Source organism: Vipera ursinii (genome assembly GCF_947247035.1).
Source record: "Vipera ursinii genome assembly, chromosome: 1".
NCBI classification, from domain to species: Eukaryota; Metazoa; Chordata; class Lepidosauria; order Squamata; family Viperidae; genus Vipera; species Vipera ursinii.
This window is the reverse complement of record NC_139512.1, coordinates 234,199,982-234,212,397: the sequence shown is the minus strand read 5'-3', so window position 1 is coordinate 234,212,397 and position 12,416 is coordinate 234,199,982. Positions and strand designations below refer to the sequence as shown.

At 37.6% G+C, this 12,416-nt stretch overlaps 1 protein-coding gene across 1 annotated transcript in view; it reads right to left on the bottom strand.

The window, feature by feature from the left end:
• ADGRB3 (adhesion G protein-coupled receptor B3) overlaps positions 1-12,416 on the bottom strand; it is a gene marked incomplete at both ends in the record, with an annotated part of 540,315 nt that overhangs the window by 29,976 nt on the left and 497,923 nt on the right. Inside the window, 3 exons of the mRNA XM_083351264.1 lie at positions 1,505-1,544; positions 4,743-4,838; positions 12,052-12,223. Coding sequence (XP_083207390.1) covers positions 1,505-1,544; positions 4,743-4,838; positions 12,052-12,223 — 308 coding nt within the window. The remainder of the gene's footprint in view (positions 1-1,504; positions 1,545-4,742; positions 4,839-12,051; positions 12,224-12,416) is intronic.

The window sequence follows — 12,416 nt, the reverse complement described above, 5'->3', positions numbered from 1 at the left end:
TAGTTCCAACCTTACTTGTCTTCTGAAAGGCTCTACAACATGGTTTTGCCAAATATGCCTGAGGATGCTGTTATGGTTTAGAGCCTGCCAAGTGATTATATTCAGGATTTTCGCTTGCCTGATTTTTCTGTTTTTTGGTTGTATTTTTGATTTTTAATTGGGTTCTTAACTTGGTTTTAAAGGGGATCATTGTGTTTTATTGATTTTGGGGTTTTGCTTATTCATTATTTATTTGGTTGGTTTTTTATTATATTGAAAACAGAACCACAAATGTGAGATGGGCAATTGTACAAGTTGAATAAATAAATACATAAAACTAAAATAAATAAAAACTGAAGCTCAGATCTGGTGGATCATCTTTGCTCCCTTAGATTTGAGTGAGAACCTGGTGGCAAAGTTTTTGACTCCCTTAGATTTCAGTGAGAACCTGGTGGCAAAGTTTTTGACTTATAGAAAAAGGACCTTTCTACCCTTTTACACTCAGTGCCTTGTGACAATTGGCATTTCATCGAGCTATAGCCATATTTAATCAAGCACAGCATTAACTGAATATGGAAAAAATATACATATACATATATACATATATACATTATATATATATATATATATATATATATATATATATATATATATATATATATATATATATATATATATATATATATATATATATATATATATATATATATATATATATTTGTGTAAATTACTAACAAAGAATTAAAGGGAAACTGAGATGCATTTCTGACTCCTTAGTCGTCCTCAGTCAGCTATACCCTTCTGAGATTCGAACCTGGGCTGATTGCATCCAAGGCAGTGTTATATATGCAATCAGCCCAGGTTCGAATCTCAGAAGGGTATAGCTGACTGAGGACGACTAAGGAGTCAGAAATGCATCTCAGTTTCCCTTTAATTCTTTGTTAGTAATTTACACAAATATATGAATTGTCCGGTGTGACTACTGCCTGTTTCATAGCCTTCAAGATAGGCTGAAAACAGGAAATAAAGATTTGCCCCATGTTTGGGGCCTAGCAAGGTAATCTAAATAGTTAACATTTGAAACATATATATATATATATATATATATATATATATATATATATATATATATATATATATATATATATATATATATATATATATATATATATATATATATGGTAGTTATATGAATTTGTTTGTCAATTGAACTTCTGCTCCAATTATTAAGTACTTTTCTTTCCTAATCCTTTCGTTCTTGCATATGCAGATGATTTAATATATACACACTCAGATGCTGTCTCAGAGAAGTTGTTTTTAAAACCTTGTAACACCTGAGTTTTCCCAACCTGCTTAAAAAAATGTACATTTTTTTCATACTCAGTTTATACAGTAACATATTTTTATCAAATTTTGACCACCTCTTAAGGTTTGTAGGCAATCATGTTGTTAAAAAGGAATCAAATCCTTCAGAAGAATAAAGCTACTTTTAATTTAATTTCATTTGGTGCTCGGACAGCCTTACCTGACCGACAAGCAATGTCCACATCTTTTTCAAAATCTGTCTGTAACAATAAGAAATAGAAGTGAAATGAGACAACTGTTAGCAATCATCAGCTGAAGGTCAAGCTAAATGTGGTGCCATCCCAGCTCTCAGACTCTGTAACATGTAACACAGTGTGCATCTTCATTACACAGTGCATTGAACCTACACTCTTCCAGCCAGTGATATGAAATAAAATAACAAGCACAATGATTTACTGAGCTATGACACCGTGCCACATGTTGGGTAATTAAATATTACAGAAGAACAGAAAAGTGTCCAGCAGTAATGACAAATACCAAGCAGAAGATGCTATAGCATCCAATTCTGACCTCAGCTATCACATTTCCTGCTAATATCTTCCTCACTAAAGCTAAACTACACATTCCTACTGAATGACCACAACTTTGGTCACCATATCACAAAAAAGATGTTGAGAGTTTGAAAAAAAATCAGAGAAGAGCAATTGAGACAATCAAAGGCCTGGAGACTAAACATACGAAGAACGTCTGCAGGACTTGGGTTTGGCTAGTCTAAAGAAAAGAAGAAATAGGGGAGACATGATAGCAGTATTCCAGCATTTCAGGGGCTGCCACAAGGAAGAGGGGGTCATGTTATTCACCAAAGCACCAGAGGGAAGGATGAGAAACAATGGTTGGAAACAGAGAGAGACTGGACAACCATTTGTCTGAAATGGTATAAGGCAGGGGTGTCAAACTCAATTTCATTGAGGGCCGCATCAGCATTGCGGTTGCCCTCAGGGGGCTGGGTGGGTGTGGCCTACTGGGTGGGCGTGGCTAATGTGCATATGGCCTACTGGGTGAGCATGGCCAGCTCTACATTGTTCGAATCAAGAGTGCCTATGGGGGCCTGGGCAGGAGTGGGACAGATCTGAGGGTCTCTGGCAGGAGGAGGGTCTCTGGGCCAGGGCCAAGGCAGTGGGGGCCACTACTGTTTCCAGGATGGCTTCGCGGGCCACATGAAACCACTTTGCGGGCCGCATCTGGCCCCCGGGCCTTGTGTTTGACATGTCTGGTATAAGGTTTCCTGCCTGAGCAGGGGGTTGCACTAGATGACCTCCAAAGTCCCTTCCAACTTTATTTTTATATTATTATTATTATTATTATTATTATTATTATTATTATTATTATTATTATTATTATTATTATTATCAATATCCAGGTGTTAATTTTCCTGGTTATTTATCCAATGTCTTCATTTTGCTTAATTTTCCTATCTTCTACAACCAATTGAAAAGATATTCCTCATTTATTTCAGAGGTAGAGATTTGACAAAGAAACATTTAGCACCAATATAGAAATTCAGCAGCAGGCATGCTGCTGCTAAGTCCATTATAAAAAAGACTTTCACATGATCCTTTGTAATTATGTATTTGCACACGCAGAAGAATCACCTTTATTAAATTTTCAGATTTGATACTGATATAGGCTAATTAGGTTTTCCCACATAATAACACTTCATCCCTGCATTGCATTTTACCTACCTAGCACTGCAAACATAAATACACAAGCATTTTTAAATCGTGGTTTTATTAACCTCTTCAGTGCATGTTGGATTTTTTTTTGTTTTTAACGAAAGGTGACTTTTTCAGTTCTCTTTCACAGTAACTCCTCAACATGTAGAAATAATGGATTTTTATTGCATACAGGCTTAGTCAAACCAATTTGCCCACTACAGAATTCAGAAAAGTACTGGAGATTCTATAAAGACTCCTTTGTAAACTTGTCCCTTGCAACAACTGCGACACAATTTCAGAAATGCACCTAATATATACCTCAGAAAAGCCTGGGTTTAAATGAACGGTCACTTTAAAAATCACCTTGTTTTTAGCCCACAGAAACAGCTACATTTGAGGAGATGGTCCTCTCTCCCTATTTATTATATGTAGTTCTCCTTGTATCATTTTGAGTGGTAGGAAACAAGTATGGGAGAAATGTTCCAGACTGGTCAGTTAATTTGGTATATACAAGTGGTTTCTTAACAGTTAAGTACATGTAGTCCTCGACTTACAACAGTTTGTTTAGTGACTGTTCAAAGTTACAACAGCACTGGAAAAAGTGACTTATGACTGTTTCTCACACATATGACCTTCACAGTATCCCCATGGTCACCTGATAAAAATTCGGATGCTTGGCAACTGGTTCATATTTATGATGGTTACAGTGTCTTGGGGGTCACATGATCCGCTTTTGCGACCTTCTGACAAGCAAAGTCAATGGGGAAGTCGGATTCATTTAACAACCATGTGACTAACTTAACATCTGCAGTGATTCACTTAATAACTGCAGCAAGAAAGGTCGTAAAATGGAGCAAAACAGAAATTTTGGGCTCAATTGTGGTTGTAAGTCGAGAACTACCTGTCCCTTACATATAGCGGCATATGTGGCAATTTTGTGGTAAGAATAAGCAAATCCTTTCAAGGATATCCTAGGAAGTATATGGAATTTATTTCTAATTTTACACACCCACACACACTCTCACTCACTCACTCACTCACATACACACATACAGAGCAGTATAGTCATTTTAATGTAATGGCTAAAAACTGACCATGAAAACAAACGCTTGAAACCCTGATAAGGAAATCCTGTTAGGAAAGCAGCTGACATAATAAATAGTACACCATAAAAAGCCAGTTTGCAATATGTAGGATTATAATTTAAAAGCTATTTTACAAGCTTGTAATAATGCAAACAAAACACATTTAACACATTGAAGGTACTATGAATATGTCATAACATCACCATCACCATCGCCACCACCACCACCATTTATAATCATCTTCATTCTCACATAATCTAAGAGTTTTCCCTTTGATAGTCTCTTTTGCATGCAGGAAAATACAGCAGATCTGAAATGCATCAGAAAATGAATCATATTTGTCGTATTATATTAGATCTAGAAGGCCACCAAACTCTCCAATGGCTTTGGGTGGCTTATGTCATTAAAATAAAACAGTTTAAAAGACAAGAAAACTGACATATTTCTATAATGCATGTCTATGAATTAAGAAATAAAATAAAAGTAATTATATTGTATAATGTTTGCTTTCTACTTCAATGTTGTAATTACTGAATCTATTCATTTTATGATTCTGAATATGGGACAAAGTGTGAAACTTTTCCACCACAAGATCGATATGTTAGCTCTGATGCACACTATCTCTGCAAATAGTAGTCAAGGGTAAATATAAACTAACCATGATTTGAGCATGTCCATTAGGAAAGGAACTTGATGAATCTGCATTGATTGGATCTTGGCAGTTTCTTAAACGACATCTAAATGCATCTTGAACCTGGCAAGATATAACAGATATTCAATATGCTTCTTAAAAATAGATAATCGTAGAACAAATTATTAAAGCTATAACAAACAAATTCTTGATTCATCATTATTTTCTCATTTGGTTTCAAATGATGTTTACAGTGACATTATGATAATTGTACAAACATAGTAAGCAAATTAAACTGAATATTTAAATTAGACTAGCACAGGCCTGTGAGTAGCTCTTGAGATGAATGTCCCAGTGAGACTTACTCCCAGGGAAGTAGGAATTGGACTGAAGTCACAGATCTTTTGTTCAGTATGCCAAAGCTGTTTTTATGACTTCCTAGAGTAGAACAATAAATGCATCCTAACTTAGTGAGCATAAAGGTAAAGGCCATTTAGACAATGGGAAGAAATCCAGCAGGTTTCTTTCCATGAATATGGATTGCATCCTTTACCTGACCACTCTTAAGTACTAATTGACACCAACATAGAAAAACAAATACTATAGCACCATAATGGTCTTTTGAGGGAAAACAAAAAACTACCCGAGTGATTCTAACTGAAAAATTATTCAGATAAATTCTAAATAGATCACGCCTAGATCTGCAGTGCTATTTATAAAAAAAATATCCCAGCCATGTTAATTTGTGATGCTCAGTTGGTCAATGTAGACCACAGATTATCTGGGAGCTATGGAAGTAATCTTACTGCAGTGTCTAGAGGCTGTAAGGATCTGGATGGAGAGGAACAGGTTAAGGCCATGGTGGCGAACCTATGGCACGTGTGCCACAGGTGGCATGCAGAACCCTCTCTGTGGGCACGTGTGCCATCAGTCCTAGCCCTTCAGCTGGATTTTATAAGGCCTTTTCGCTTTAGGCCTCCGCCGCCATGTGCAAAAAAAAAAGGTTCAATCAATCAATTTAAATTTCTCATGTGAAAAAAAATGATCTCGCAAAGTTGGAATTTATTGATTGAACTTTTTAGTTCCACCCAGTGTGCCATTACCACTGCAGCCACGCCCACCCAATGGGCCACGCTGACCCAATTGGCCATGCCCACCCAGCACCCGATGATACATAAGTGGGTTTTGGGTGACAGTTTGGGCACTCGGTCTCTAAAAGGTTCGCCATCACTGGGTTAAGGGGTAAACCTTAGCATGATGTGTACCTGTAGGTTCAGAAACTGGCTAATTCTGGGGAAACACCATATTTAACAGAGGAAGAGCTGGTGTGCAGTTTGAGGGTGCTCTTGAACTCATAGCTCCTGCTGGTGCAGCAAGTTGAAACTGTGACTAAAAGAGTTCCTGGGTGCGGCTGACATATTCCTCATCACCTTTCCATCTTACATTGCTTGGGACCTGGCTACCTGACAAACTGCCAACTCTAAACAGAAGCTGTCCACTTAAGGCATGCTTGTGGAAAGTGCTTGCTGAGAGTAGTTACTCCTCATGAATTGCAATGAGAGGCAATCAGAGAGGAGGAATCTCTGGCAAAGAACCCTCTTTTTATGCTGTCCCATCAGACATAGGAACTGCACCCTCACTCTGGGCATACTTGAAGTTTTCCAAACACCATTTGGGTATGGAGGGCTAAATTGGCAGAGGTACCTTGCTGAATGGTTAGTTTTAAGTTCGGATGACATATGGTGTGATTAGAATATTATGAATATTTAACTTATTAGAAATTATTAAATATTTCCATTTATAAAGCTATTGCTTTATTTTGTATTGTGTTGCTGCTGTGAGCCACTTAAGATAATTGAACTAGTGTAAAAGCAGCTGCGATAAACAAAACAAATAAAACGTTGTTCAAGATGAATTTTTGGTTTCCTCATTTTGTATTACTTGTCCACTGAAATTCCTTAGTTATCATATTTCCTCATTTTTTTTACTCAACAAGCTAACCTCTAAACTCCATGGCTTTGTTCTGAAAAACAATGCATAATTATTATCTCAGCGGGGTTTATTTTTGCTAATCATGCAGCAAATAGAACTACTAGCACTCCAGTTGGGTTTAAAGCCAAATTCCAGAATTCTCAACATCTCTGGATGAATGGCACCAATTTGAAGAAAACTCACCAGGACTTAATCTGTTGAAAGCTAAAACATGCCAACTTGTGTCTGTTCCACTACATTCCAGGGAAATATTCTAGCTTCTCTAGGTTGGACTATGGCTGAAATGGCTCCTGCACAAATCTTTCCTGTCACATTTTAGTAACACACATAAGCAATGTAATTCCATCTCACAGAAATTTTGGCAGTAAATTTCAGCCGTAAAATGTCATGGACTAGCAATATTGGTTGAGATGGCAAAGCAAATTTACTTTATCTCACTTGCAGGAACAGGGTCAATACTGAGCTGTTTATAACAATAATATATTCAGCTACAGCCAGATGAAAGAAGGCATTATCTCTGACTAGTCAAATGTACAGAATGATTATCAGGGCTTTTGTCCACAGCATTGTTTTCGTAGACAAGCTCTATCCTTCTCACCATCCACTACTACTGGAGGGAAACTATGATTTTGATCCCCATCTTCACCAATCTTTTGGAAAGTGGAAAGGAAAAAAAAAGCAGAAAGGGCTCCAAGGATCCTGTATAAAAGCTGCACAAAAACCAATGAGGGCTTTTTGTGGTCTGTAGACCATGCTTTAACGGCTCATGTCCAGTAGTATGAATAAAAATGATCGAATCCATTTTTTTCCCTGAGAGGTGAGCTAACCATAACCTGTCAAAGTCACTCTAAGCTAGCATGGTTGCCAAAACCTCTAACTGCAGTGAAAAGACCAGTAACCCCCAAAACTGGAAATTAAAATGATGCTGGGGATGGAGGGGGAACATAATTTTGACTGTCTGTCTCTTTATTGGCCCTTTCCCAGAAATCAAGATCAAGCAATCTGCCATGCTCAGGGTGTTTATAGAAGAATGGGGCATCATCAGTTCTGTCTTGAAATTTCTCCCACCCACATTGAGCAAAAATGGGATGTTCCATCCTATTTGGCCCTCTTTCTGTGCTCCCCACCCCCAAGATGACATGAAGCTGCATGACTGTCTTAGAACCAAACAGGGAGGGAGGGAGTGGGGAGGGAGGGAGAGAGAGAGACAGGGAGAGAGAGAGAGAAGGGGAGAGAGAGAGAGAGAGAGAGAGAGAGAGAGAGAGAGAGAGAGAGAGAGAGAGAAAGAGAGAGATGTGCTGAACGTGCGGATACCAGGGAAGTGGTTTCCCTGGCAACAGTAACCAATTCAAAGCTCCTCTTAAAAGTTGCCTTCTCTCTTCACCATGTCCATTTGAAAAAAAGTCCATGACATTTAGATACTGAGGGTGTGGGGAGGAGGTGGCACATATTTGATGCTAAGCATAATTTTTTTAAAAAAACCACCAGACAATAAAGAGCATTTCCTTTTATCACCAAAAGTTAGGATATGACAGCTCAAATTAGGGGCATGAATAATTAGGCATTTGATTTTTCTCTTTCTTTAGCAGACATGCAAATACATGGCCACAGTTTACTCTATATGTATAACTGAAAGGAAATATGTGGAAGTTTGAAAGACTAAATTCCCTCTTGTATCCGGTTAACAGGAAGGGAACTCCAAAATTCAGTTTTATGCTAGCAGGTTCTTTGTTTATTGTATCAGGCAAATCAGGAATTCTGGTTTTAAAAACAATCTCAACTGCTAAACATTCAGCCAAAACCCTGAGTTATTTTGCTGACTTAAGAAATAATCACATTTAACTATAATTGCTGGTTTATCAGGTAGGAACATTCACTTGCATGTCATGGTTTAGCTTTGCATAGGAATACATCCCCGTCTCAATAAAGAAAAATAATACATTGAATAGAGAACTATAAACTGAGGATTGTTAACTATTTTTCTATTGCATTCCTTGTTACTACCTTTCATTCATTAATTATCAAGTCTGGATAATTTTATTATCGAATTAGTGACCATTCTGCCATTTTACTCTGGGCTATGCCAAGCTACTCTTTGGTATGGTTGCAAATAAATGCTTAAATACAAATGTCCAGCTACCCAACTGACAACACTGGATTCACTCTGTATTTGATTAGGTCTTCATTCAAGCTACCTTGAGATGAATTACATCTAAGACCCTAACTATTTTAGACCTCCTTTTCTCATCCACACATCATTCAAATGACGGATTATCATCACCACAGCAAACAGATCATTACAGCACAACACCATCCATATACTCAACGTGAAATGTCTCTTATTTTATTTTATCACAGCAAATGGAAGAACAAGGGAGATCTCTTTCCAATTTACATTTCTGATAATGGGATATAATAAACATGGATGTGTGGATGTCCAGATATTATTGCACGACTCCCACCTAGCACAGGCAATGATGGAGTTAGAGAATTGCAACACAGGGAATAAAATTATATGCATATGCAACTTCGTGAAATGTATTTTTTCTCTTAGTTGGATGTTAGGACTGCTGAGCCAATTAAAGGGAGCTCTGAAGAGAAGGAAATAAATTAAGGGCATAAGATTGTGGAATGGAGCTTGGAAGGAAGGCAGAACATGTAAAGAACCTCAACTAAGAGGTTGTGATCTCAGGAAAGGGGCCATCATATGACAGGATATGAGGGGCAAGAATGGTGAGTGATTTCCCTTGCGAACTTTAGCCAAAGGATTGAGCTGATTTTTTTTGCAAAGGGTAACACAAATAGAGCAGATATTTTCCTTCTCTAGATGTACTGTATAGCTTCTGAAGCAAAGCACAGACATTGCTGGAGATGCCAAAGCAGAGGATGAGCACTCTCAATTGGACTTTGCTAGGCTATTCTTTGCTGGAGATAAAATTTAGACTGGAAATAGATGATCGATGATGTTTTTGATGCTTTCTATGTGTTATGTTGTTGCAGTGACAGAACAAAACAGCTGTGATTTTTTTTTACTCTAAGATTTGACATTATCTATGACAAGTCATTTGACATTCAGATTTATTGTTTTGCCTGCTAGAGGCAGATTCCATATCTCACATGGATAAATGACAGGCATGAGAAACGGAACTCATTATCCTTTAATCCAACAATATAGGCATGTTTTAAAATTTTACTAAAAAAAAGAACCTTCGAAATAAAACACTTTAGAACTCATGTACCTTTTTTAGATGGGAAAGAAGACTCATTAAAGTCCCGAATACACAAAATCAGAAATCAATACTTTGGGGATCTCCTTGAAAGCAAAAATGCTTTAATCTTCATAACATTATGAGTTATTTTTCTGACTAGAAAGCTACTTGGTGCCAAAGCAGATGGTGTGGTAGATTTTTAAATTCACGTATATAAAAGGTGCATTTTAAATATGGCTAATATAAGATTAAACATGTTGGGTCTTTCTTTTTTTTTTAGAGCACCCTTCCAGGTGGGCAGGCAAACTGAGAAGCAATCAGGATCACCTGCTTCAGAGTGTTTGTGTTAAATAGTAGCAACATTCTAGAGCTTTGTCAACCATATCCTTTTCAATACAATTCCCATAATCTCGAATGGCTCCCATGCTAGCTGAGGTGGTCAGCAATATAAACGGGGCAGCAAAAGTTCTAAACTTACAGTTACCCAATGATGATAAGGTTTGAAACCATACGTAGAAATTGAAGTTATCCATCATGTTACTCAAAATGTTGAGCCCACTTGGTTTTCTTTGATACGAACTGAAAACAGAATTGTGGTAGGACCAATAGATAGACAGATAGGTCTGACAAATTTATTCCCCCCTTTTTTAAAACAAGAATTTTAAATCCGCTTATCAGAATCAAATTTAAAATGGTAGCAAATGAGATATTTATATATTTAGAATTAGGAACCTAGATGCCTCTGATCATATGTTCTGATCATATGTTCAACCTGAGAATTAAGTTCCATCAGGTACAGATTCTTATATCTGATGATTTATGCACAGAACCCCCTGGCTTTCTTTTTATAGTGATCTAATAAACTGGCAGTCAAAATATTTATTGATAACTTATTGGGAGTTAAAAATGCCAGTCTCTATTAACATTCTTCCAAAGGTCTACAACTATCTACCAATCCATCTTCTGCTTATTTTTCCCCATCTTCTGCTTATTGAAACATGAAGTTGCCCTACTAATCATTTCCTCAGAACAAGATTACATCTACCGTAATAGGCAATATACTGCCATGGCAAGCTGAAGCCAGCACGAAGGGTTCAAGCATAAATATAATGACCAAATCCAGTGTGGCTGTCAGAGATATCTTTTACTACCAGTACCCCTCAATGGTAAACTATTGACCTTGTGGAAGACTGTTTTTTCACTCAACCACCTGTAACCACCTGTAGCTACTTATTTTGCCCCATTGATTCCCAGAATGAAATGCTACTTGGTGGGCAATAACTACAGGGCTTCTATATGTCTTGGAGGTGAGGTGGAGCAGATCTTATTTTGTATCCTGTAACTATTTTTTTATGTGTATGGAATGGTCTGTCAGTGGGGCAAGAAATAGGAAATCCCCAACTACTTTAGCAAAACCATACTGACTTCAAGATAGGATATGTGACTCCTGAGAAGCAAAAAACCCAGTACTCTTTTCAAGATTTACTCATTAAAGCAAAAAATTTGGTCTAAAGTATGCAGGGTCAATTGCAAATGGACAGACTTCCCAGAGATGGAGCTCCAGCAAAAGCTTTTGAAGAGGAAAACCAACCCGTTTGCAAATAAGCTGCACTGTTTTCAGTGAGGACAACAACACTTCCGGCTATAAGGCTGACATGTGGTAGCAAATAAACCACGGGAGGTGTAGCTTTTCTGCTGTTGTAGTTCTGCTATTGCTCTTTGTGGATCAGCACTGAGTACAACAAAAGTTACACTCTTGATGTCTTATGTGGGACTGAAGCCTTCATTTCAGGGATAGTTAGATTGTTAGGTTCAAGCCAGATGTCTAGGACTAGCAATAACATTTAGACTTATATACTACTTCATAATGCTTTACGGCCCTCTCTGAGCAGTCCACAAATGTCAGCCTATGGCCCCCAACAATCTGGGTCTTCATTTTACCGACCTCAGAAGGATGGAAGACCGAGTCAACCTTGAGTCGGTCAGAATTGAACTCCTGGCAGTGAGCAGTGAGTTAGCCTGCAATACTGCATTCTAACCACTGCGCCACCACAGCTCAGGAAGCATTCTGGGTTGTTGTAAGATTTCATAGAAATAGAAGATTTGGAAGACAACATCAGGAAGTGGTTTCTTACCTCCCTTCGGAGAATGCAGTGAACCATGACAATGACCAACCCCTGCAATGAATCAAATACAGCAAAGAGTATTTGAAATAAAATGGATCGCTTGTCAGTCATCGCCAGAACTGCAGACATCCAAGTGAGAGCCAGGAGAGGTAGAACAACACAGGAACTCCACAGGGAAGCCCTAAACAGAGACAGAGAGGAAAGATAACAGCAACAAGAAGATTGTAGGACTATTGAACAACAAAAACAAAATCAACTATAGAGAGACAGGCATATCCAAATATATAAATCATACTTAAGGATGGCAACTTTTTTTTTAACGTGAAAACCCATGACGTTATATAGTTATAGAAAAACTGATATTGTAAAATATT